The sequence below is a fragment of the Excalfactoria chinensis genome, chromosome 1, assembly GCF_039878825.1.
Source record: "Excalfactoria chinensis isolate bCotChi1 chromosome 1, bCotChi1.hap2, whole genome shotgun sequence".
Taxonomy (NCBI): domain Eukaryota; kingdom Metazoa; phylum Chordata; class Aves; order Galliformes; family Phasianidae; genus Excalfactoria; species Excalfactoria chinensis.
The window spans coordinates 54,097,552-54,124,383 of NC_092825.1; the positions used below are offsets into that span (position 1 = coordinate 54,097,552).

At 45.6% G+C, this 26,832-nt stretch overlaps 1 protein-coding gene across 2 annotated transcripts in view; it reads left to right on the top strand.

Annotated features, from left to right (window-relative positions):
- The first annotated feature begins 5,461 nt into the window (after nt 1-5,461).
- Nucleotides 5,462-26,832, top strand: part of TMEM178B (transmembrane protein 178B) — a 228,672-nt gene continuing 207,301 nt past the window's right edge. For both annotated transcript variants that reach the window (XM_072341573.1, XM_072341562.1), the window contains exon 1: nt 5,462-6,161. In XM_072341573.1, the coding sequence (XP_072197674.1) occupies nt 5,780-6,161 (382 nt within the window). In that variant the 5' untranslated portion in view covers nt 5,462-5,779. The remainder of the gene's footprint in view (nt 6,162-26,832) is intronic.

Here is a 26,832-nt window from a genome sequence, read left to right on the forward strand (position 1 = left end):
TCAGCTCGTGCATGGCTCTGTTCTTTACAACTTCAGGTCACTAAATCAAGACCTTAAGAAAACACCGGAATGTCCATGAAATGTTGTTCATTTTTGTTCATGAAATAAGATATGTGACTGAATCCTGCTTTTTCCACCAACTCACTTTCCGTTCATGCCAAATGGCTGAGGAATTCGGGCTTTGTAGCCCAGGTCTGGTGGCTGTTTGGTCAGCAGTTTGGAAGCCTAGCAGAGGAATACAGCCAGGAAAAGTCGTAGGCTGAGAATTAAGGTAGCTGGGTTATAAATTGTAATTGGGTTTTATTTGTTCCTTTGCTGGAGTTGCCGATATGAAGCTGAGTGAGTCAAAGAATTGTCATTCTTCACAACTACTGTCCATGTGATCCATGTTTTCTATGGATTCTGTTTCAGGTACTCCTGTACTGATTGGTAGAAATACCGACCATGGTGTGTGGAGTCAAAGAGATTGGGAGCTGTTCTCTAAGGAAGGGAAGTGCTAAGTACTCTGAAAGTTTGGGTTCTAAGCTGCTTTAATTGAGCACCCCAAATACCCTGACATGTTTGGACATATTGGCTTTTATCTACGTTTCTCAGCAGGGAACTGGGAAGACAATTTCATCAATGTTTGTAAAAAGCCCTGCAAGCATCAGGATGAGAACACCATTATAGAGAAGCCCATGAGGAGATTAATCATTCTGTATTCAGTGCGAGGTCTGGATGCTCTGTGGTAAATAGTACATGCGCCTCACGTTGGGTGATAAGGCTAGGAGAACATTGGAATAGCATTCATTAAGTGAGCAACATCCATCCTTTGTACCAAAAAAAGGAGAACCTTACGAAAAATAATGCAATGAAAGATTGTAGCATAACGCGCATGTGTGAGAGGTGAGTTAATGTTGCATAGGTGGGTTTACATCCAGTGCTCACTAACTTGCTTAGCTTTGCAATCCAAGTGCTTTTAGTGGAGGTTCAGCAAAGCAGGAACCTGTGAGAGTTGTCAGGGGGGAGGGCAGTTGATAAACTTAGATGGAGTTTTGAGGTTTATATCTACCTTTACAGAGCCTCTGCTTGGTTCTCAACCCACTCAGCACCCCGCAGTCTGTTGGGTTGATGGCTCAGCTGTTTGTAGGAGTTGCTATGGGAAGCTTCTGTGTGAGAGGCAGCATTGTGTAGGTCTGTGTTGGTGTGGCTGGCATAGTGGGGATTCACTCACACCGGTATCCAAGGTGCGTTTGAACGATAAAAAACATTAGTAGTTATAATTCATCCTATCTGTGTTTGGTTTGATTGCTGTCTTGCATTTTACATCCTGTAATTAGAACAGTGAAGAGCCCCCAGGGTCAGCGCAACTCCAGGTAACACAATAGTAGCGGGAGCTCCTTGTGCTCCAGCAGGAGGCTCATTACAAAGAGGGAAGGACGGAACCCGTGTAAATGGAACGTCACCTCCTGGGAAATGAAGAGCACAAACAGAAGGGGAATGTCGTGGATCATCCCTCCCTGCTGAATAAATCCAATCTGTGGCACTGATCCCAAGGATTGTGGCGGCTTGCTCAGTCCCCTCCCCCACTAGATGGCACTGAACCCATTTTCTTTAATAGAAGAACAAAAAAATAAATAAATGAGAAAGGAGAAAAAAAAAAATATGGTGGAGGTCATTTTGATGAATTATAATAATAATAACAACCCGAAGAAAAGCAAATTGCGATTGCTTCTCCATGAACTCTGCCCAGCACCTCACCTGCCCGCACCTCCCTACCGGCACTGCTGTTTGCAGCGGAGGTTTGGGATTGAGGGGCGAGGGAAGCTGGGGGCAGCGCTAGCAGTGCCGCCAGGCCGGCCTTCTCTGCAGCACAACGGCAGCGGTGGGCACTAACAGGCTGCAGAGCTCCTCTCCAGCAGCTGGATCCCAGCAGCCTCACCGGGCACCGCTTTTCTGTCCCGTGCCGTCAGGCGTTTTCCTGTGCACCCATGTGCGCTGCCTTCCCCTCTGCATCACCGACATCGCAACCTGCAGAAAGCAAAAACTGCGCATTCACAGCCCAATTCATTTAAGATCAATGAATTAAGTCCCGTTGCCAAGGCATCCTTAATTCACTGCAGGGCGAGGCTTCAACGTGCGTGTGGACTTTTTTATTTAAACGCCTTCCTCCCCGCTTACATTCATCTGCAGATCGACAAGGATTGTTTTTACCCCCCCGTGGCGAGGTGGGTGTGGGGTGGGAGGAAGCGAATCTCGTAATGATCTGTTTGCACTGGGAAGGGGCTGTCGGGAATAATCCCGAGGAGAGGCAGAGGAAGGGTTGGTGATGCTGCATCGAGCAGCGCCGTGCCCCTCCTGGAAGGAAGGACATCGCGATGGTGAGGGAGAAGAGTGTTTAATCCTAAGAGTTAAAGTGGAGCTCGCCTGAAACCCAACACTTTCTCCTACATTTGTGTATTTAAGGTGACATGCAGGAGGATGTATCTTGCCAGCTGAGCAAGCTACAGAAACAGGCAGAAAAACACAAATGCATGGAGACTGCCGCTGAGATGCCTTTTCAGAGAAAAAGGTAAAACCTGGAAGTGCAAGCCCTTACCCCCAGACTTCCAGTTCTGTAGCCTAAATGGGGAGTTAAACCCTCCTGCACCTACTCTAAATCCTGCCTGACAACACAGCAAGAGAACCGTTAAACCATTAAACCAGGACCTGCTTCCTGCTTCTTTGTGGATGATGGATTCTTAAATCTGAAGTCCAATCATTCCATCAGCCAAAAGTGTTCGGGGAAATCAGGCTTATTCTGTGTTCTCAACCACCGGCTTGGCTCCTGATGCTGAGGACTGACAAAGAAATCCAGGTGCACCTCATAGACTCATAGAATGAGCCGGGTTGGAAGGGACCTCAAGGATCATGTAGTTCCAACCCCCCTGCCTAGCAGGGCCACCAAACGTACACCTTTACTAGATCAGGTTGCCCAGGGCTCCATCTAACCTGGCCTTGAACACCTCCAAGGACAGGGCATCCACAACCTCCCTGGGCAGCCTGTTCCAGGGTCTAACCACTCTCCTAGTAAAGAACTTCCCCCTGACATCCAACCAAAAATCTCATCTCTGTTTGGGTGCCATACAAGAAACCTGTTGGCCATCTGCTTATAGGATCCTGCAGCTTTTTGACCACATAGCTCTGTTTTTTTTCCCTAGCAGAAGATAAATATGGCTGCTCCAAGCTCATGACAAAACTTAGTTGGTTTTATGTATTGGCATGCAGTTGCTTAAAAAATCCTCTTATAGAAGTTGATCCACCTGAGCTGAGCTGTTTTATTTTCTTTTATTTTTTTAAGACTCGGACCTCTAGAAATGCACCTTTATTGTGAACCACAAAGGGAAGTTATTGCTAAACGTTTGTGAACTGGTGCCTTGTTTCAACAAGTCAGTCAGCTTTATCTGGAGCTTTCCAGGCACAGTTAATACTCATAACATAGCGCTGAAATGTTGCAATTGAGCTTTTTTAGCAGCTGCACTCATCACTGCATCTCTGGCTTGGCCTTGCCTGTGTGAGCTTCTCAATCTCGTTGGGGGCTTTGACAATATGGCACACTTGAGAAGAAACATGGTTTAGTAGGAGAGCTGCCCTTACGTGGCTGGAATGTAAGCTTTTGCAGCACTCAGTCCTGGGGAGGCACAAGACTGTGGGCTTCTTGGTGCAGTAGGAACGACTGTGAGATTTGCTGTGTTATGTGCTGTGGGAGTCAATGGGTGCAGTGGGACCCTGCTGCCAGCCCAGGGATGATGTGTCGGTGCTTACAGAGCAGGGTGTGCCAGGACACAGAGCTTGGGATGCAAGGGAAATGATGGTGCTTATTTCCTTTTTGTACAGCACCATTTGGGGTCTGAAGGCCTCGGTTTTCTGGATCACACAGAATCCAGGTCTCAAATCCAGGGTGGGCTCACGTTTCCAGTTACAGAGGAGGTGGGGTTCTTCGGTGCGGTCAGAAACAGCCACGGATGTCTTGGGTTTGGGTGACACAGCGTAGGGTCTTGTGACCGAGAATGAGCAGGATCCGCTTAAATCCAGGTTTTATATTCTCCCCTTGTAAGAAAGTAAGGCTTCGACATTTCCTGTCTGCCAAGCGGTGCAGTTTATCTTTAAGGAGGCCAGAGAAATAAGAAATGAGTCTCACGTTGCATGGGTGACATCACTGGCTTTTGGCTCGGCGCTCTGTATTCTCTGTCTGTAGGCTTTAGCCAAGGCTGCAGGGCTCGGTGTTTGAACAAGGAAAGATTCCCAGGTGTATGGAAGATTGGATCCACTCTTATTTAGGTTAAAAAACGGTGAAATGAGATTTCTAAAGCTCGTGGACTCCGGCGCGCCTTCTGTTGCTTTTGATCTCTGCGTGATGGGTGAGTTATTCCCATTAGAGAGAAAGGGAGAGGAAATTTAAGGAGAAGCAGAAAAGATGTCTGAATACATCGCTGCTGATGCCGAGGATACGTCTCACGTGAAGCCGCTGAGCTAAAACCCTCGGCTCCTCCGTTGGAGATCAGGCCATATGGCAGAGAAACGGCGCAGACCCAGAGCCGTTAGCAACTGTTAGGGGCTGCCTTCCCCTCCCCGCCTAAGGTGTGCGGCGCTTTTTTTTTCGCCCCTGGTTTGTTTTGGTTCCATTCCCCCCCCGAGCTCCCCGCCCCGCTCCCGAGCATCCTTTCAGCCCTACGTAGCCCTGCCTTCATCCTGCAGATGGTTCACGCGCCCGTGCGTTAGGAAAGCGGCGCGCGACAAACCGAAGCGGCGCTGACGAAGGAAGGCGAACGAACGCCGGCGGAAGGGGGTGGAGGAGCGATGGCGGGGCCCAGGACCCGTGCCGCCTAACGGGAACCGCCTGCCCGCCGCCGGGCGGTGCGTCCGTAGGCCCCGCGGTCCCTCGGCGCCTCCCGCCCTGCCCGGGCGACCGCTGCCACAGCCCGCCGAGCCGCCGCTCGGGCAGGGCTCAGGGCTGCCGGGGCCGCCCGGTGACGGCGCAGCCGGCGGGACCGGGCGAGCGGATGGCCGGGCTGGCGGGGAGCAGCCGAGGAGGTTCGGAAGCCGGGATGTCGGCGGCCGCGAGCGACTGAGCGTCTGAGGGACTCGGGCCGGGTCCGCCGAGGGAGAGACGGACCCGCGCGCTCCTGCGTTGCCAGCCGCAGCCGGGGAGCCGGCGCTACGGCCGCGCTTCGAATCGGCGGCGGTAACGGCTCGCCCTCCGCCTCGCTCCCTCCCCTTCGAGCCTTCCTTAAACCCCAGCCGGCCGGCCGGATGGTGCCCGCGCCGAGCGGCTGACAAAGAAGAGACGGGTCACCCTTCGGGGCCGGGAGAGCCCCGCTTCTGCACGGGAGGTGTCCGCCCGCTGAACTTTCTGTCCTGCGGGGCCGGGCTGGATCTACCGAGCCGAAAGCCGTCGCTCCCGCGCCTCCCAGCCGGCCGGACCGAAAGAGATTAACCCCCCCCCGGGGTTCGCTCGTCCAGCCTCGCGGCTCGGCCGCTCGTGGCGAGGGCAGCGGGACGTCGGCACGAGCTTCTCCAAGCCGCGTCTCCTCCTTAGGGGCAGGGAGGCCGATGAACCCCCAGAACTGCTCCCGGGGCACAACTTGGGAGCGCTCCGGGCGTCCTTCCGCAGCGTGGATGTGAGCCGCACGAGAGGGGATGCTCCGGGCTGCCTCTGCCGAGTGACGGCCGGCCGCTGCTCTGGGGCTTCGGCGTGGCCTCGCGCTCAAGGGCTTTGCCTGTGGTGAAGATGTCCATGGTGTTCCCGTGAAGCTGAGGTATGGCTGCTGGAAGGTTGCTGCTGTATGCTGGCCTCTCTTTAGCTCTGTGTGCCCTGGGCATGCTGGCCGTGGCGATCTGCTCTGACCACTGGTATGAAACTGATGCCAGGAAGCACAGGGAGAGGTGCAAGAGCATCACCACTAAGAGAAATGATCCTGGCTTTATTTACAACTCCAACAACAACCTGCCTCTCAGGGCCAGCAGGTCGAGGTTGGACCGCTGGGAAGGGAAACTCCTCTTGGCAAGGAACAGGAGGCAGATCTTTGCCATGAGCGCGGTCGACGAGTGCAACAGACAGTACAACTCAACCAACATGGGGCTCTGGAGGAAATGCCACCGACAAGGATTCGATCAAGAGCTGGAGGAGCTGATTGCCAAAGGTAAGGTCTGTTTCTACCAAACACATGTGCTGGGCCCTCCCGAGCTGAGTGGGGGCTGAGCAGAGCCATTTGGGCTCCCAGGTGAAAGTGAGCATCCCTAGCCAAACCCTCTCCTTGTGATGGGTGAAGCGCTTTGGCTGGGTGCTGCTTCCCAAGGTATCACCAAGGCATGGTGGGCTCTCCTCCATAGAGATGTGGGGTTTGAGAGCAAAGTGGCAGTGGGGTGAGAGCAGACACACCTCAGAACGTCTCTTTCATGTCTCTGTCTCTGTAAGCCCATCACCATGGTATCGGAATACTCTCCACGCAGAAGCAAAATGTATGAATAAAGCAGAGCCTGGGTATTTTTTGTTTGATTTTTAGTTGGAGCCTGCTGACTCAGATGAAGTCTATAGTATTTTACGAGACGCTACATATGTCTGTATTTCGTCATTCCCAAATACCCCATCGCTCCCAAACGACACCATTAGCAGTGCTCACATGTAGGCTTCTATCCTCATATGGAGTGTAAACAAAGAGAAATGCTAACAAGCTGGAGGAAACCCAGCTTGCTGTTTACACTAAGCTACGTTTAGGAATATTTTCAATACCTACAAAAGGTTGCATTCATTCTTTAGGAGTGTTAGGAATCATTTTCGTTTAGAGCAGAGATGCATCTGTCTGCCTGTAGCATTTTTGTGCTGTTCTAGTCTTCTGGTCCTCCTCTTTCTGTTCTCCCCAAATGTAAAGGCTGAAGACGATGGTCAGTTTGCCTCAAATGTCTCTTTGATCTGAAGTATAGCAAGAGGAGATACGCACAAACCCCTGTGTATACATCCCATCCACCAAAGGGTTTTGTTTTTGTGAGGTGGCTGGGATTCACTAAAGGATGACAGCGTCTTTGCTGCCTACAGCGTGGTTACTCCAAACAGCAAAAGAACATTTCCCTCCCATGGTTCTTCTGTGGCATTCAGATGGTTCTCTAGGGATTTATTTCCATCACAGTGAAATCACTGCTTCTTACACTGTATTCTCTGTGCTGAGGTCCATTGGTATCCTGTGTTGACTCCCTTTCCAGACTGTGCATGTAGAATTATTGCTTAAGTGGGGTATGCTCTCACATGCACTTGCCAATGTATACATTTAGTTCTGTGTGTGTTAAAGGTAGTCATACTGGTATGTAGCGCAGTAGAGACCTGCACTGAAGCAGCGCACATGGGTGATGTAGTGGGAAGTCTTTCACCCCTAGATCCTCTCTGTGTTACCAGTGACCCTTAATGTCCAGTTCTACTTAATGACCTCCATGGGATGCATTGGTAGCTTCAGTCCTGCTAGCAATGGACAAGGGTCTGCGTCCTGCCACCTCACTGCTCATGCCAACGCCAAGGGATTTCCACACTCTGTCTAGCTGAGGGCGTGGGCTTGCTGTGGATCACTCTACCATGTGGCACAATCTGAGAACTTCAACCTTGCCAGTGGGCAAACATCACACCAGAGAACTCTTCTGCCAGATAGAGTTTCAATTACTAGAGAGATTATTTTGTGTTGAAACAAGTTCACCATTCCTCATTCACCGCCCACCTCATCCTGGACTCAAGAATATCTGGAAGCTGGTGAGATTGCTTGGTGATGGGTTAGGTGTAAGGGTAGTCTTTGGAAGATGCTGTCACCTCTGTGTGTGTGTGTGGTGAGCCACCCTAAATGCACACCGCTTCCTGGGCTTGGAATCTCTGGGCTCCTATCTCTGGTTGTATGCAGGTGGACAGAAAACCACTGCTCGGGGCTGGTGCCCCAGAGGCAGGAGAGCACAGACATCGGTGTCTTAGTTCCTTGCCTTCTCCGAAGGCTTTCTGTGGATGCTTTACAAACAAGTTCATAGTACGTTAAGAGAAACTTGAAAGGAGGGTCAGTCATAATGCTCAAAACCAATGGCGGTCTTTTTGGAGGAAGGGTAAGTTTCAGTTATGCTGAATGCATGTTTACATTAGTGCTGTAGAGGTGTGCTGCTTTGGCATCTTTGGGTTAAGACACGGAAGAGCAAAGATAATGTCAGCTTGGCAAGTGACTCGCTCATGTATAAAACCAAGGATAGCAGTGTTATAAGATTGCTTATCCACTGTAAGTTAGCAGCTAGATCAAAAGGAATGAATGGATTTTACTCTTCCTTTACCAAAAAGTAATGTAAAATAGCCACCTATTAAGAATGCCCATAAGCTGGAATCTCTAAACTAGAAATTTGATATGTGTGTGTTGGAGCTGTCTTTATAAGGGGAAGCAACTTGTGTCCCTGTTTCTTCCTAAGGACAGACACCAGACATTCCTTTATGATCCGCAGCTGTATGGTGACAGTGAAATAAGTGCATCTGCTGCTGCTGTCAGGTGTTGAAAACAGTTCTGAGTGGCAGAGGAGGCAGGTGTTTGTGGTTCATCTCGGCAGCACCACGGTGCTTGTCTCACTTGCCTTCCATGCCAGACGCTCATCTGGAGTTGGAGATTGCAGGGGTGGTGTTTGGGCAAAGCATGCCTTATGTGAATGTGAGGAACTGTAGTCATCAGATACCCTGACTGGAGTGCATCTTCTTGCACTGAGGAAATACCTCTCTGTATAAAACCAGAGCTCCAGGGCAGGTGGTCATTGATACGCGAGCCTTTTACTCTCCATCCTTTGCCAGCTGCTAATTTAATATGGCACACCTCTTACAGGACTGTATAACCTAATGTGGGTTCTGGCCCCAAATACCGCATATAATGCTACATGTAATTGAATGGGGATGCTATTAAGTTTTTTTTCTTCCTTTCTTTTTTTTCTTTCTTTTTAAGCTGGACAGAAGCTAAGTGATCCGTTTACTCAGAGACACACTTTTCCCTAGGCAAAACTTTCCGTTTTGAGAATGGTAGATTCGTCTACCAAAGGATAATAAAAAATAGTCATTAAGAGCCTAACTAGCTTTGCAAATACCCTGCAGTTATTCTGCTTGCGAACTCTGCTGAAATTAATACAAGCTGCAGGCAACGGCTCGTGGCAGGATCAGGCCCTGTGGTATTTGGCAGGATTCTGATGCCAGTGGTTTTAAAAACCAGTTCTGTTTCTGAAGATTCTGGGTCACTACTGGAATTCTATTCTGTATTTATGAGATTTCTCGTAATTAAAACATCTATGTTAGCAACACGGTTAGACAAATAGCCAAGTGAGCGTACCTGGGGAGAGGCAGACAGAGGTGAGAAGCCAAAGTCCTGGAGGACATTCCAGCACTGCCTCAGAACCAGACAACTAATTTGTTCTCTTTGCTATACCTGAAAAGAAAACAAAACATAGAGAAGATACGTAAGCTATGATCAATAAAGAAAGTTCTGGAGCCAAACATACAAACCCAAGGCTCAGTCTTGCTAACTTTAACTTTTACTCTCTTGAATAATGTTCATTCCTGTGAACTGGCTATTTAGACTGAGGGGAAGCGCTCATGTAGAGGAGGGCCAGCCAAAGAGGAAGAGCTTATGGGGCTGATCCTGTGATTCTGCCTTGACCTTCGATGGAACATTTTAACATCTTGGGACCAGAGTTTTGTTCTTAATAGCTGAAGCCCCAAGCCAAGGAATGCTGGCCCTGGTTTTGTTCAGAGCAGTGCTCTAAGCTTCTGATACTCAGATGTCCGCAAGATCTCCTCAGTGAATGGAATAGCCCTGCTGCACAATGTCCTTTAGAATATAGTGTTTTCTATACCATGCTCGCTGCCTTTCTGTCACTGAATTTCTAGCAAAAGCAGCATTCCGTCACCCCACCAAAAAATCCCAGGGGACCAAGCACCTCCAGCACTATGCATAGAGAGGTTGGAACTGCAGGTAAGCATCCATTCACGGCAGGGGGAAGGAAGAGGTTGTTTCCTGTCTTGGCAATCACCAGCTCACAGTGCCTTGTGTACAACTTGTAGTGACCCAGAAAATAAACCTGCAAGCCACACGGCCTGTCCTCACCATTGCTTGAATTGCAGCATTGCTTGGATGCTTTCCTGTTCTAGTTGAGAGGGAAACAAGAAAGGATAAAAAGAAATTCCATCATTTAATTACAAAGGTACAATCAAGTACACAGAAAAGTTGCACAATAACCAGAGACTGTTCTATTTAGACAATTATTGCTCGGAGGACCTTGCATCTCTCTTCTGGAAGACTGCCAGTTAAACCTGCTTGTATGGGGCTCTGCTGCTTGCAACTGGAATCCAATTTTATTTAGAAAAAAATTTACAATGACCTTATTATTTCAACTCCCTGTTTGCCTTCCTTCCTTCCCAAGGCCCGTGGAAGTCATAGTAAATCCTATTTTTCAAGCACTTTATTGCACATATACTCAGATGCATGCCACCATCAAGAAAAAGAGAAACTGATTCCTGTGCAACCAATCTCCAAACCGAATAATATGCAAGATTTCTGGGATGAAAGCCTTCTCTGTTCTGATTGTCAGATGCATGGCACAATTGAGGAAGAAAGGCTTAACGAGACTACTCCAGCCGTCACGAGGGATTATTTATACACAATTGGGAAAGCCTGAAGAGAGGCTACTTGCATCTAGCTCAGATTTGCTTCTGTAAAAGTACTCACAATACCTTGCAGTTCCGTAGATTTCAGTTTTTAAAATGCAATGTTTTTGCCAGACAAATTGGGCCAGCCGTCTTTTTGCATATGTTCTTCACACATTTAAAGAATGTAAGGGAGTGCTTAGTTTATGTGTTTGAAATCCCACTGCATGTACACTTGATAAAAAGGATCTTTTTATTAAAAAAAAGAAAAAAAAGGCCCAGAGACCTGGAGCCCCCAGTATGAGAAAGATGCAGAGCTCCTGAAACGAGCCCAGAGGAGGGACATGAAGATGATCAGAAGGCTGGAGCATCTCGCCCATAAGGATAGGTTGAGGGAACAGGGCTTGTTTAGCTTGGAGAAGAGAAGGCTCCGGGGAGACCTCATTGTGGCCTTCCAACACTTGAAGGGAATGTACAAACAGGAGGGGGAATGGCTGTTTACATGGGTGGATAGTAACAGGACAAGGGGGAAGTTTAAAGCTGAGACAGGGGAGGTTTAGTTAGGATATCAGGAGGAAGTTTTTCACACAGAGGATGGTGATGCACTGGAACAGGTTGCCCAAGGAGGCTGTGGATGCCCCATCCCTGGAGGCATTCAAGGCCAGGCTGGATGTGGCTCTGGGCAGCCCGGTCTGGTGGTTGGTGACCCTGCACATAGCAGGGGGTTGAAATACAGCGATCATTGTGGTCCTTTTCAACCCAGGCCATTCTATGATTCTGTGGTTCTGAGACTTTACTGAAGTCTTGGTTCTGATCCTCATGAAGTCAATAGCGAATGTATTATTGAATGCGGTGATGCACCAAGTTCGGGCCTTCAGTGTTTCCTTTGAGGTTAAAATGGTCCCTGCATAGAAAGGCCAGCACAAGGTCTACATTCCATTCTGTCACAACAAGATTCTGCTGGGGGGACTGGCTAAAATTTAATTGGAAGGTATGATTTCAGTTGCACTTTAAGCTAACCAAGTACTTCTCCTCGCCATCTTCAATGACACTGCTGTTCTTGGTCTGTTAGCACAGAAGGAACAATTCATTAAGAAGCATTTTTACCACAAGTAATGAGCACTTGACGCGTTCCTCTGACACATCTGAGACAATTAGTTTGATAATACATATCTGCTAAAAATACTCAGAACATACATGTAATTTATCAGAGCCGCGGCTGTTTTTAGTCATGCTGTTTTAAAGAGGGAGTTTCACTCAGGCTGTTGGCTTTCAAGCAGAATTGTCAGTGAAGACAAATGGAAATTTTGCCTGAGTAAAAATGATGGGATCGTGCCCTTCTCAACAGAAACTGCTATTTGCAGCTGCCTACAGGACTGCATGCTTAATTCCCGCTCACTTAACAGAGCATCCCAATCCTTTTGAGGAACCTCAGCATTGTTATCCCTTCTGCGTGTTGGTTAAAAACTTTTAAAACACGTGAGGGAAAGACTTAATATGAGTGCAGATGTGTCCCATTTACTGTAAAAATAAACATATACCACGAAGGAGTATTTAAATAGAGAAGAAATGATCTGAATTATTTTCTCAGCTCCAAAAATCCATATTAATATTGCTTTTACTCATTGAAAAAGTCTTTCTGTGCACTCAGAATAGATGCTGAAGACTAGAGTGTGTTCATTAACTATTGCAGAGCCAATGAAAAGGTGTGGGAGAAGACTTTGTATCTCACATGTTCTGTCATTTATAATGTAAATTACTTAATGGCTCATTGCTAATCAAGTGCTGCTGGAACCCTTGAGTTGATATTCACATCTTTAAAAGGAAAAGAAAGAGGTGGTGGCTTTTAGTTTGTTAAGGTATAAATAAAGTAAGAATGTGGATTCCAAAATCCAAACAGACTGAACAAATCATTCAAAATAACATCCACTTAAAAAAAAAAAAAAAGCATGTAAATTGACATATTTTCTCTGCAGGAGAGAAATTAGGTTATAAAATAGACATGTCTCCATTTTCTATCTTACAATGCTTAATTCTTCCTCAAATAAATATCCAGCACTGCCCAGCTAAGCCAGCTGAAATCACAGTTCTTTGTAGTTAACAGCTGACACAGGTGAAAAGAGGTGGTGCTGGAGTTAAGGCAGGGCTTATGAAGCCAGAATTCAGTCCAAGCTCTACCATAGTGTTTCTTCATGACCTGGAGCAAATGACTTAATCTCTCGTACCTCAGCTTGGCAGCAGTATAATAGGGATTCTGTTCATTATTATTAATACCAGTTGGAGTTCTACCACAAGATTTATGAGCCTTAATCATGGATCAGAAATCACGGAGCAGAAAAATGTCTCTGTCCCTTTGACATGTTGCTGCGCTTTAAATATTGGAGAGTAATGCACCCTGTGAGATAATACAAGGAGATGACAAAGTAATTATATTCAGCATGGCTGGTAGTGGTTTTAAAGCATCAGCAGGCTACCCGCATTTCTGTAAGCACCACAAAATGCAGGATTCCAAGAAGAGCTGTAAAAAAGGATAATGAATAGGAGGTACAGATGCTTACAAGATTGTCTTCCAAAGACTGAGGGATGGCACCAACAAAATCATGGGTCATGTCTTCTTGAAAAATTAATCAGTAGTTGATGGGGACTGACCTCTTTGGCTGGCTGTAGGAAGGAGCTGACATTTCCCTAATGAAGACAAATAGATTGCACTAATGAGATAGACAGTTATTGGGATGGCAGTCTATGGCTGCTAGGAGAAATGACCTGGTTAGACTGGGGGGGCTGGAAAAAGATATTTCTAGCAGCATCCTGAATGGTTACATGGAGAGCATTTGTAAAGGTCAGAGAAAGAAATATTGCTGTGATAAAGACATGAAATGATGACAGCCTGAGTGGAGAAAGAATCTGCAAAAGGGATGTCTAAGGACATCCCTTGGATCCATGGACATGGAGATATGAGATGAATATGTCACACAAGTTCATCAGAACAAGAAAGGCAGTAACACATTCTGCTGTGCTGATCAAATGAAGAATTACTGAAGGGGACATATAGTAAAGGAAAAGAGACAACAATATCAGGAACTTTCTTTTAGTTATTATATGTTATCTCTATGATGGAGCATTAGAGAGACTGTGGGTGTGGACACATTTGTGTGAGAGGAGTGAATTCTGTAAAGCGCTGCATGAAGATGGTAGTGGAATCCACTTTTAGGACAGAAATTACCAAGGAGAAAAATAACAGGGGGAGAAAAATCTCATGAACTTCACTGACGCGTAGCAGAGCAGGAAGCTGGGGAAGAAAGGTGTCTTCTGGAGAGTGTTCAAATGAGCACCTTCAGAGGTGGTGCAAAAGAAGTGAATAATGTCATGATAGCTGATGAAACACATGATCTCAGCCTGGGAGAGTGCTGGAGGTAGCTGATATGCCACAGCTGATGAGAACAGAGGATTCAGAGTATGCTGAAATTGTGTTGGCTAAGTACAGACATTGGCAGCATCAGCTTCAACGGAGGGAAAGCTGCATGGAACTGGGAAGCTCAGACTGGGTGTGGTGAGGAGATCCAGATGGGATCTGAATTTGCAGAAGAGAAAGCAACACGGCATTCAGAGAGAAAAAATAATTGCTTTAAGGTGAGAATACTTCAGGAAGAAAGAGATTGAATGGTACTTGTGTTATGAGAGCAAAGAGGCAAAGGGGTGTGCGAGGTCAAGGAGAAGAGAGAATGAGAAAACAAGAATGACCAGAAGGAAGGTCAGGAGGTAGGAGGAGACTGACTCAGTGGCAAACAAATTAAATGAAAGAGCTGCATAGGAGGTTTTTCATCTATGGGAAAGAATAAGGAAGGAGTGGTAGGAGGGGAAGAGGGAACAGAAGGCAAAGCTACTGGAAGAAGATCACAGTCATTTTTTTTTGTATGTGGAAGAACTGGATGAAATTCTGTGCAACAGCTGAAGCGGGGGCTGGAGAAGGTGGGAGGGTCTGAGGAATGAGCCAAACGTGGCAAAGAGGTGACGATGACTGCGAGGCTGGGATTCAGCTGAGTTGAGCTGGAGCAGTAAACTAAGGGGAAGAGCAGAACTGAATGGGAGAAAAATGCATTTATAGCAGAGAGAGTTAGCAGGCAGTGGGATTCCCATTAGTGATGCTCTACTGTGTGAAATGTAGCAGAGAGTGGCCGGTATGAGTCAGTAGGTATTTGGGATGGCAGGGTAGAAGTAGTTAGGGAAATGCAGAGTAGAAGGTCTATGAAAGAGTGCGGCACAGATCAAATCAGCGTGTGAAGAAAGGAAATAAATGTTACAGAGGGTGATAGAGGTCTGAGAGCAGGCCGGAAGTCCTTAGTACTGATCTGAGGTGATATAAAGGCCAAAGAGGTTTAGTGTGAATGTGGTGACCACTGGATGTTGCAGAAGGAGTCCAGATGACGGTCCAGGTGGTGGAGCAGGAGGCTCAGGGAAAGTGAAAGGTCTGGTGTGAAGCACAGGGCCTGGTGTGAAGCCCTGTGACTGAGTAGGTCAAACAAGGATACTGGCTGAATGGAAGAGAAACTAAAACGTAAATATGAATGTATGGTGCTTGCCTCTATGTTTCCACTGTTCAGTATGCGTCTTTTAATATGTTAAAAAGTCTTTATAAACACAAAATGTGAATATTTTTGTTGGTACTTTTGCATTTTGTTCAGTGGTCACTTAATGATGTAAAAACTACAACCAACCAAGATACCACAATAGCAGTAAAAAGTTCCATCAAGTGTTAAAGGTGCAAATTAAGGTCACTATGCTGGCTTCTAAGGAATGATGCTGATTGGTGGTAACTGATGATCTACTACTTCGGTGGCTTCCTGTGTGACAGCGTCTGAGTACTGCATGTTGTGATTGACCATAAAGAGTGGGATTATCCTTGTTTTACACAGAGGACTGTTGTCCAGCGACGTAAACATATCTTGCAGGGCTAAAGTTGACACTAGAAAGAAATTTCCCATTACTAGTGCCTTTTCTATTTACCAGTCCTCATGATTACCCAGTTCTGCTCACTGATATTCCATAGTGGTTAAAGAGATAGGCAGGAACTTTATGCTGTTCAGAGAGATAAAGTAGCCAGCTACCAGGAACAGGGGAAATAGAAAAAACTCAAGTACCTTAATGGGCTCAAATTGGGAAGCTGGATAATTTCCATCTCTGAGTACTGAAAGATGTGATATGTGACATTGCAGGCTCACTAAAAAGGATTTTCAATAAATCTGTCTTATTAAGATGGTACAGGAGGAATGAAAAGTAGCAAATCTATATTTAAAGAAAAAGGGAAAAGTTGTCTGGGCCACAGAGGACCTTTTAGTTTAATCATAATAATACTAAACAGAGCTTAAAGTAAGTTCTAAAGGAAAGATTAATTAAACACGTGGGGGAAAAAGAAATATGCATGCAACATATGTTTTTGTATGTGAGGTGTGCCAAAGTACCCTGATATATTTTGCCAGGAAGATAACCAGTTTTCCAGAACAGAAAATGCAGCAGACCTAACATATTGGGATCTAGGGAAAGGATTTTATATTCTACCCCTGAGGAAACAATTCATTACAATGGTAAGGTAATTAGAACACAATTTACGGTGTGTTTAAGGAACTGGCTGAAGGAAGCCAACAAGTGTGGAGAGAGGGAGTATTAAGATGAAGGAAGGTTGTTTAATAATGTCATCAATGATACTGGAGCAAAGTTTGCAAGGTGATATCTCTCATTGGCCTGGATGCAAACAGAAGGATGTTTGCTGCTGCCACAAAACAGCGTGACATCATCAGGAGAAAGGAGACCTGGAATTTCTGTGCAAAAACCTGGACAATCTTGAGGATAAGTTGATAGTAAGGATGCAAAATTTCATACCAAGAACCAAGTAATGCAGTAAGAGAGTAACAATATGACATTTCTTTTCAGTGTGAATGTTTGATCCTTAAGAACAGGTTTATATTATTGTGCAAATACACCCCATATTGCCTGGTACCCCAGACATCTGGACTGTGGGAGTTCTGGAGCTCGGGTGGGTCCCTTCCTGCCCAGGTACTGCTGTGGATTTCCTTCAAGGTGGGAAAGGAGTGTGCCTGAATCTCACCCAACATGAGAGTGAGATGTGAGCACAGAGTACAAATTATAGTGGACAAGGGGCTCATGTGGGTGCACCTGTCCTGCAGTGTGGGCACAGTGGGACAGCCATGGTCAGAGCAAATCAGGTGTGGTTGAAGAGCGGTGCTGGTGAGATGTCTCAAGTAAGGAAACGTTAAAGTCATGTTACAGTCTTCACTGTTCAACCACCTCTGAGAAAGATGAATTCAGGGTAGGAAGGATCCTATCCTGATCTGAAGCAGATCCAGAGTGAGGTTGCTAGCTTGAACAGAGGGATGAAAAGTCTATTGTACAACAGTAACTGTTACCCAGAAGAGAAGGGGTTAAACCGCAGGAGAGGGGAAGCTGTGTTTAAGCTAGGGACATCAGCAAGAAAACACTGTGTGTGAGGACTGTGAATACGCTGAAAGCTGTGCTGAAGTGGGATTCTGGAAGGAGTGATGAGGGCACAGCACTTCTAACAGGTTTTAAGGATGAAGATGGATATATTTAGGAGGAAGGATTATATGATATACTTTCCTGCTGTGCAAGAAAAACGGACACAGATAGTCCTTTCTAGTATCACGTCCTTGTGAAGCATGTCATAGGACTATGAAGGATTAATTTGTTATTACTGTTAATTCCTCTTTTTTCCCCCAAGGAAGGGCATATTCAGCTCTACATCAAGCAGGATGCGATGGAAGGAGTGTTTGTCACTGGGTGTCTGACACCAGCCATGGTTGCCTGGTGAGTGGGAAGGGACCCAAGACAAATCCAGCTGCATCATACCAGCTGCTTTGTCTCTTTCACCTCAGTCTGAGCTGCACTCCATTTCCTTCCAGTGGCAGCCCTCACATCCATGAAGGATCACGAGCACTTAATGTATATATTTTTTGCATCTTTCCTTTAGATTACGCAGTTATTAGAGTCTTTGTTTCCTGACTCCCTCATCTGCTCTCGGATCCTACTGCCTTAGCTTAACAACAGCAAAGTCCTGCCGGATTCTCAGCCATATGTATTCATAACTAGAGGAATGCAGAACCTTAGACTTTATCCTTTAAATAGTTTATGTAATATAAAATAGAAGCTATGGTGTTTTCGTACTATATTTAAACACCCAGGATTGCTGGCAGCAGTGGAATTATACTCTTATTTGCACATATTTAAATTACCACGAGATGCGCATTTCAATTCACCGAATGTTCAGCCATTTGGCTGGCAGTGCTGGGTTAGCTTCCTCATAGTGAGAAGGATTTTGTCAGGGACTACACGGGTTTGTGAGGGCTAATGGCACCAGCTCCTGGTTGGTTGTGCACCTGTGTGTGTGTGTTTCCCCTTACGGAAAGGGGACAGAAAGGCACCAGAGCAGTAAAAGATAGGGAACATCATTGGAATTTCATTTGGAGGTATAATTCTGCTCCTAGAAAAAGGGAAAAAATGGCTCCGTCAGTCAGGGTGGAGCAAGACAAACTGGGATGCTCAGTGTGTCTGAAGATCTGGGGACCTTGCCCTGTCCAGTAGCAGAGCTGTCCTCTGCACTGCTAGAATAAACCGCTCGCTTCTGGAAGCCTCGTGTTTGTGGAAGGGAGATGCTGCTGTAAGCTACTGTGTGCTGCTGAGGATTGGAAGCAAGGGGTTTCTGTGCTTGTTGATGTTGACTTGAGCTGTCTGTCCTTCTGATGTGAAATAGTCTTGTATCCGAGAGAGAAAAGGACTGCTTTATACCTGGTATCCTGAGGATCCTGCAGTTCCAAATATAATTCATTGCTTCTGGTGGGGAATAGGAAGGGTTGCCACAGACTGCCAGGGGTGACTTCAGGCTTGTGAGGATGGGAACGCTGCTGTACAGCCTCACATTGACCCCTGTCAGCTCCATGTTTCTCTGTGATGACGTGGCCGCAGACTGGGCTTGTGCAGTGTCTTGGCCTCAGGACTGTGAAACTCATTTCTGGGACAAGCACAGGAACTTGTTTCAAATCTTAGAGAATTATTTCTAAATGAAGCTTCATAGGCAAAAGAGAGGCAACAACTTGTTTATGTGTCTTAAAAAGAAGTCAAGGAAGGCTGCTTGATTGACTGGCAGTAGAAGAGATGTAGCCAGTGTAAGGTCTGGCATCATGTGATGGTACTACAGAGATGGCCTCTGTTTCCTCCCAGCATTTCCCTCTTAACCCTGCAGTGAGGAACCTGGTCCTGTCCTCACCAGTGCTCCCTCACACATGAAGCTGGTGGCACGTCTTTCCTCCTCTTGCTCATCAGTTACCGTTTAGCATCTCGCCTGTGACGCAGCAACTAATTGCCTTGTCAATTGCTTCAAGTGAAGAAGGAGCAGTAGGAGCAGACAAGCTCCTCAGCAACAAAGTTTTTTTTTCTCTTATTTGTGTTTCTAAGAATACCACTGCAAAGAGAGAGAAAGGGGAAAAAAACAGCATTTCTCTTGGCAGAAAGTTGCCCACAGTGCTGAGGCGTGGACTTTTGGTCTTCAGGCTCAAGCTCTCCTTCACTTGCTGCTGTCCTGGCCTTGAACCAAAAGCTTGTGGCATCCCAGCCATTTCTATGCTGCTGAGTAAGGTCTTGCTACCATATTTCATATGGAGTGTAGTATTTATCTGATGGGAATCTTTAAAGATTCTCCCCTCATTTGAATGTAGGTCATTACGTTTCGAGAGATCCCGGACCTGCATTTTGAGGGCTGTTACTTGATTGCTGTGGTGTGAGATTGGTACGTATGCTCACCTTGCTGTCTGATCTGCACCCTTCCTTCAGGACAGGAGCATATCGCTCTGCATGGCCTTGGAAAAGGCCACATAAAGTTTCTGAGAAGTTGGTGAAACCTGGTTAGTGAACAAGTGGAGAGCTCATCACATGTGTCCATGACCCCATCAACATGACACTGTATTAACAAGGGCCGTGGAGGTCCACAAACTATGCTGTGCGATAACGCAGTTTCACAGCTGCAGCATTTATCACAGAATCTAGCCTGTAAGGCAGGTCGGTGCTCCTGAGTTCAAGCTTTCATTTGAGAAAGTTTTGCTATCCATCACAGTTATGACGATGACCTTCAAAGCTGACATCACAGTTTAGGCATCTGGCGCACAGATATTTGAACCAGACTGTAGAGCTCTAAAAATCTGGTTGTGGATGGAGGAAAGTGGTGAGAAGTTCTCTCTAAAGTCATCAGCAGTTTATTTTACCATCAGCCCGTTCCTTCTCAAAGGCTAAGATCAGTTATTTTTCCTTTATTTCTAAAGGCCTGGGAGCAGAGAAGTTACTTCTCTGACATTTCAGGATATCGCTGTAAAAAGTTTGGGGAAAATATTTAGATGAAACATACAGCTGCTAGAATTTACCAACCATTTTACCCACCATGAGTATCAACGATGTTTCAAAGAATTTAAGAAGGCATATTCTTTTCCTTGCTGTTTGATATTTTTCTATTGGTACATTGTCTTTGTAGCTTTATCACCTACTAACTGATATATGGTTCTATACAAAGTGTTTCAGCTGTGATTAAGCTTTTTGATAGTCGCAAAAAGTGATTCTTATGGTCCTCTTTAAAGGTTTAGGAAGGCAGGACAGAGGTACTTCTGTAGTTCTCATGGCTGTACAAATACCTTTGCTGAAGTGGTGTCTCCCTGAGCATTCCGGCAGCTTGAAAAAAAATGGCTTGGCAAAGAGATCACCGGAGTTGTGGCTGATCTCAGTGCAGCATCGCAGAACGTGAGAATTCAACCTCAGTGATGAAGGGGAGATCAGCGTGGGAATGAACCATTGGGACTGAAAGCCTGGAGCTGTAAAGCAAATAGCACGAAGACAAAACTAGAGGAGATTCACGCAAAGAGAAGAGGAAGAGAAGAAGGGAAACACCAGTGAGCAGAGAGAGCGGGAGCTGGAAGGGAAGCAGGTCTTTTGTTGAGATTTAGCCTTAAACAAATATTGAAATTTTAGCGGATACACAAAGACCGTATTTCCCTTTTGGCACTTAGCAAATGGCCATCCTGATGGCATGTTTGGGGAGGGCGTGGGGAGACCCTGACCTCCAGCCTTGCCTGTGAACCAGACGTGCTGTGAGCTGAGAGCACTCTCGCTGTAGGACGAGCAAGAACACAGCAGTTACTTTTGTAAACCTGTGAGCAACCTTGTGATTTTTGAAAGGGTAATTTCGTCTGCTGCTTACGGCTGTGCTGAGCTTCCTTCAGGGCAGGTCTTTCAGTAGCGCGCTTTTGATCAAGTTTTCCTCTAGAAACTGCAACAGGAGCCGGAATCCTTCAGAAAGCCCTTGGTATAAATATCTTGTTTAGTTAGTCTAATAAAAGTATTACTAACAGCACTGCTTTGAGGATTTATTGGGGGATTTCAGTAAGACAGTGTTAGCAGTGGAATTATAGTCATTCTCTGGTAAGACCTTGTCAATGCGAGAGAAAATAATGTTGATCCAATCAGAGATATTTTGCAGGATCAATGTAATATTCCTCCACATAATCACCACTGAAGGATTATGGGGCTGTACCGAGAGTGACAAAGGATCACTTGACAGATCGCAGCCTCATTTGTTCTCCTTGTTTTAGCTGGTAAAGCATAGGAAGGTTTTAAGTGTGCATTTATAACCCTGTATCTTAAATAAACCTGGGCTCTGTCTGAAAATAACAGACATTATTTTCACTCTATTGCTTTTAAACAATATTTTAGGCTATTTCTGCTTTTTTCCTAGCTGAGCCATACAGAAGCATCTTGGTGTGACCTTGAGACAATTCCCCCTGCACTGAGGTGGTCTGTGTGCATGAAAGGGAAGAGGAGGCCTGCAAGGAGGCAAGGAGGAGAAAAAGGCAAATCGATACACAGCGTGAATCTTATAGCCCAAACCTCGTCAGGAGACCTAAATACTTTGGTGTAATTGAGCTTTTGGTTAACCCAACAATTCTTAGAAGGGGAAATGAGCATTACTGATCACTGTGAATTCAGGCTCAAGAATGTGGCATACTGGCAATAATTGTTATAAAACAAGACCTCCTCATTGCTCATGTTGTAATCTTTGTGTTTTTTAAGATCCCCATCTTGCTTTATTGCTTTAATGACAACTTCGTCACATGTGGAGATCAGTCTCAAATTCCTCTGCTGGTTGCAGGTGTCTCAGTGTTCCCTGACTTTGGTCGGGCTCCTCCTGCTGAGGAAGTGGAGCAGTAAGTTTGATAGCATCACCACATGTGACTGGCTGTCTCCTTTGGGCTCGCACGTACATCTCAGTGAACGATAAAAAGGGAAAACTGTGGCCAAGGTGCAGAACAATGTCTCAGCTCACTGATAGTATCAGAGGCCATTCAAACTCCCATCTTGTGCTTCCAGATGACTTCAACTGCAGGGCTACAAAAATCATTTGAGGAAGAGAAAATGGCTATTACAAGTGACACATAGAATTAGGTGGGATGCAGCTCTGGTGAAAATGTGGCAGGGATCAGCTTGTTTTTGTTAGAGACAAGGCTAGATAACTGAGCAAGTCTCTTCTGCCATCATAAGCAGGACATTGCCTGTAGCAAGGCAGATAGCTTTACCAGTCAGGCTGTGGCTAGCATGGGATGTGAGAGGATGCAAGAGCACGTTGGAGTCAACCCCTTCTCAGGAGCCTAGGCAATGGACAGCACCTCTGCTGTTCTGCTGATGAATGTTTTCACAGGACCCATGAAAATCTGCCCTGGGAGTTGCCACAGGTCTGGCACCATGGCTGGCACTGACACAGGAAGACGGGCTCAGCTCGCCAGCATCATCAAGTGCCATTATTTTTGCTTCTTGCTGTCTGGAATAATCAATGACCAGACTGCTTCTTCAGAATGCAGAGCTGAGAAGTAATCTGTTGGAGTAATCATTTACTGTACCAGCTCTGCCCACTACAGCCTTTGGATGTATTTATATCCTCATAATTCATGGCTGCCACTCAGTTGTTCTGTTGGTGAGCATGTAAAAAACCCATATTAAAAGAATGTTGAGGGTTCTGACTTAAGCCTGGAAAAGCATGACAAATCAAAGTAAACCTACGCTGATAACCTGTTCTTGCTTGAATTCATGACGGACCCTTATCCCACATTTTCACTCATAACTCTCAGCATTGTGGCTCTGGTGAGATTCTCAGACCGTTGATATTTGTGGATCATGCATATTTCCATGTAAGGGGATACATAGGCATGTGATGAGCATGCAGATGTAATTTACATTTTAAAATAATCTTAAATGAACTCTCATGTCTGCAGCTGGGTTTTGAGAGGATCTTGTTCCCTGGAGTTAGCCCAGGGCACTGTGCTGAAGATCACGCATCACTTTTACTCTGTTCTTGCTCAAGCAAAGCTGCTTCAAAGTCCAGGAGAGCAAAGCCAATCTTGCTGACTTTGGAAGCAAGCATGCCTTGGACTTCGGTGGGATACAGATTTTTGCTAAACATTTATGCTTCCTTGGAAAAGACCTGAAATAAAAAATGGAGAAAGGCCTTCTGGACTGTGCCTCCCAGGGGCTCACCAATCAATTCTTGCACGGGTTCACTGCCATATGAGTCCCTTGAAATATTTTGTTGAGTTGAGCAGGAGATCTGCCTAGAGAAAATGACCTCCCTACAGTGCGAGGGGCATGCAACACTTGCAGTTAACGTTATATTTGTTGGTGTAATAAAAGCGTGCCACCAGCAGTCTTGGCAAATTCCTCTTGCCTGTTTGGCTGGAATATGTCTGTTTTCTTGAGGAGAACATAAAATGACGGTTGTTTATTTCTTTACGGTACTCTTGGCAAGGGAGTAGATTTTGTGCCCAGGCCAATACATTTCCAAGTGAATTTTTCAGGGCCATGACTCTGAGCCATTGTTCAAAACATTCCAAAGGAAAATAATCGGAGACTCTATCAATTCATGTAACTACGTTTCCAATCGAGACTTTGCTTAAATAATCCAGTGTTCTTGTAGTACCTCTGTCTCTGCAGAACTTGTTTCTTCTGGAGAAGCTGCAGAAGTCAGTGTTCCTTTTCAGACAGTCAGCCTCAATCACAAATAAATAACGCAGCTCTTCCTCGGTGCGTGCTGTGGTGACCAAATGGTTCCTGTTACCTGGTTGGAGATGCATGCTGCAGTGTTGACCTTGCTGGAACCTTTATACCCATCAGTGCAGCCCCTAAACACAGACTTGCCCATCTTCACAAGGAACTGCAGCTCAGAGAGTGTCTGGAATAGATAAGCCGCTATGTATTATTAATTACCCAATTGAAATACCTATAGTAATGTTTGTACTGTGACCTCTGCAGCTTGATTCCCCTCCTTTTTAAAAACTCCATTTGAATATTACAAATTGTTTTAAGCTGCTCAAGCCTGGAGGGACTGAATCCCCGTTTCACTCAGCGAAAGTTGGCCGTTTGCACGTGTGCAGCCTGTGCCACTGTGTGGGATTATTGAGCAAAATGGCCGATGCAGGAGCAAAACGTGTAAATCAGCGAGTGCTGCAAGAGGAGCACTTAATTGAAGCTTTATCGAGGGTCTGCAGAGCTGACCTCTGAGCAGCTGGCTGGACCGCAGCTGGGATGGGCGGGAGCCAGCAGCCGTTGTGATGCCTGAGCTCATGTGTGCGGAAAGGATTTGCTCGCACAGCTCAGCTGCTATGCCCATGGGTGGCAGAGCAGAGTGTAGCTGGGGGTGACTTACTTAAATCGTTCGGTTTAACTCACTTAAATTGTTCCTTTCAGCAGAAATCCATAGCTTGAAGTGCACTTTGATGGCTCTGTAGCTGCATGCGCAGGACTGGAGCTAAATGCAGGACTGTGGGCCATAGGGTCAGCGCAGTGCAAGGGCAATGCTGGGGCGCGCGGTGACATGATGGTGAGTGCAGGCCTGAGATGTTTTGCTTTTCTCACCAGTCTTGCACTGAAAGAGTCAATCTAGGCTGTTGCCTACTCAAGCATCTCTCTGTCCTGCATCTCTGCAACTGCACAGACAGACATGGACAAAGACAAAATAGCTGTAGTTATTTGTCTATTGAGAAACGGATACCACTAGAGGATGCGAGCATGCTAAAAAATAGTGTACTAAAGGCCTGAAGGCTGAAGGCAGAAGGAGAAAGAACTGCATAACATTTCACCAAGCTGCAAATAATGAAAGAAGAAGTTAATTTGGAGATAAAACCTAAACATTCCAACAGATAATTGGGAACGTACTGACAGCATTTTACTGCATGTCTGCAAAAAGCCGTGGTGCCAGAAGTGAGAGAGAAGACCATACTGGTAAAACCTACAATAACTTTGCTGTGAGGGGAAGTAAAAGTAGAGGAAATAAAAACAGTGAATAGGTGATGTACTGAAATATCTCACAATTAGAAACCCAGAACTGTAAAATCTAAACAGGAGAAGAAGGGCGAGGGAGAAATGCAATGTCCAGCAGAGTTTGTACAGGAAGCCATGCACCAAAAGCTCTTAGATAACAGATACTCTGCAATAACAAAGCATATTAACAGTAGAAACGCTAACGACAGTATTTGTCTTTTTACCAAATGGAAATGATTAAAAAAATAGCGTGGAAGTAAAAAATATGTTTAATAATTATTTTTATTCTGCTTGAGGATCAAAAGCTGGGTGAGTTATTCTCACCATCCAATGACAAAAGAAATATTTTATTCTCCAGCAGCAATTCAGGCTTTTGGAGCACAGTTAATAAAGTCAGTCATTTTAATTCAATAGATGTGAATAAATGGATACCGAGGATACATGGATACTAAAAGAGCTGGCTAAGGAAATTTCCAGACCTAATTGATATCAATGATATAAATGGTGGTTTTTTCATAACTGATGAAACGTCAAAGCTCTAGGAGAAACCCAGTATTATTCAAACTCTTGAGAAGTGTAAATATAGCAATACCAAGGAAAGTTATGTGGCAGCTGATATAATTCATTAATACGTTAATGTAGAATCAAATGCAGATATGCTAACTGGTGCTAATCAACATGCATTTATAACAATAAATCTCTAAATTAAACTAATTTCTGGTGATAAAGGCAGCGGCGCTGATTGAATATTCCTTCTCTTCTTTCAGGCACTTGACTCAGTACCAGATGACATTTTGATTAATAAGCTGCAGAAATCAACACGATGCACATTAGATGGATTAAAAAGCTGACTGAATTGCAGAGCTTAAAATGAAATTTTCTGTAGATATGAAATAGATTTCTAGCAGGCTGTTGCTTGTTACAGCTTTTTGCATTAGGTGAGTTACCATTCATTTAAGAACAAGAAGAATATGTGACAGGGTTATCCACAAAGTGTACTGATAATTGTTTGGGGGGAGGTAGATCAGTAAAAATGAAAACCAGCTTACTCATTAGAATTGGCCTGGATCTCTTTGCAAAGCAGACAAAAGCAATATGTACTTTAGGTACATCTGTTTGGGATGTCACAAAGATAAAACTGATCTATTTTAGCATCTGTAATAGACGCAAATTATGCACGTTGGCTGTGTCTCAGATGACAAATTGTGGTCTGCTGTTGGCCCAGACATCATCACAAGGCTTAAAGAGCTCGGTCAGATGAGTTTAGCATAAAGAAGATCCATGGGTGAGCTCCTTGCAGCCTGCAGGACCTGCTTGTGCAATGGTGGCTTGCAGAGATGGCAGTCCTGGCATCTCACAGGCACTCGGCTCACTAGTATAGGCACCAAGGGTTCAGCTTTCATGTGTGTCAGCCAAGAGTTTTTCTGGCTTTTCTGAATGTGGGGTGAAACTTGTAGTGTGTTTTTTTGTGCGTGTCAGTACATGCAGTCATAAACACATCCACTTCAAAGCATGTTTTTCCGTAACTGATAACTGGGTAGATTCAGGTGCAGCGATGCAGTAGTCTGGGAGTCCCTGTAATAGAGGGCTGTGTTCTTTTGCTGCCCTGAGATGAGGCTTAGAGGATTTTATCAGCTCCATCAGCATCACACTGATGTTACTGCAGCATAACTCAGAGCTGAGTTTACCCTGACAGTCAGCATTGCTACCTGTCTCACAAGAAGGGATGTGGTGGGTGATGATGGGAGCAGTCATTAAAAGGGGGAGAAATCTATGAGAAATCAGTGAGGAAGGACAGATGGAGG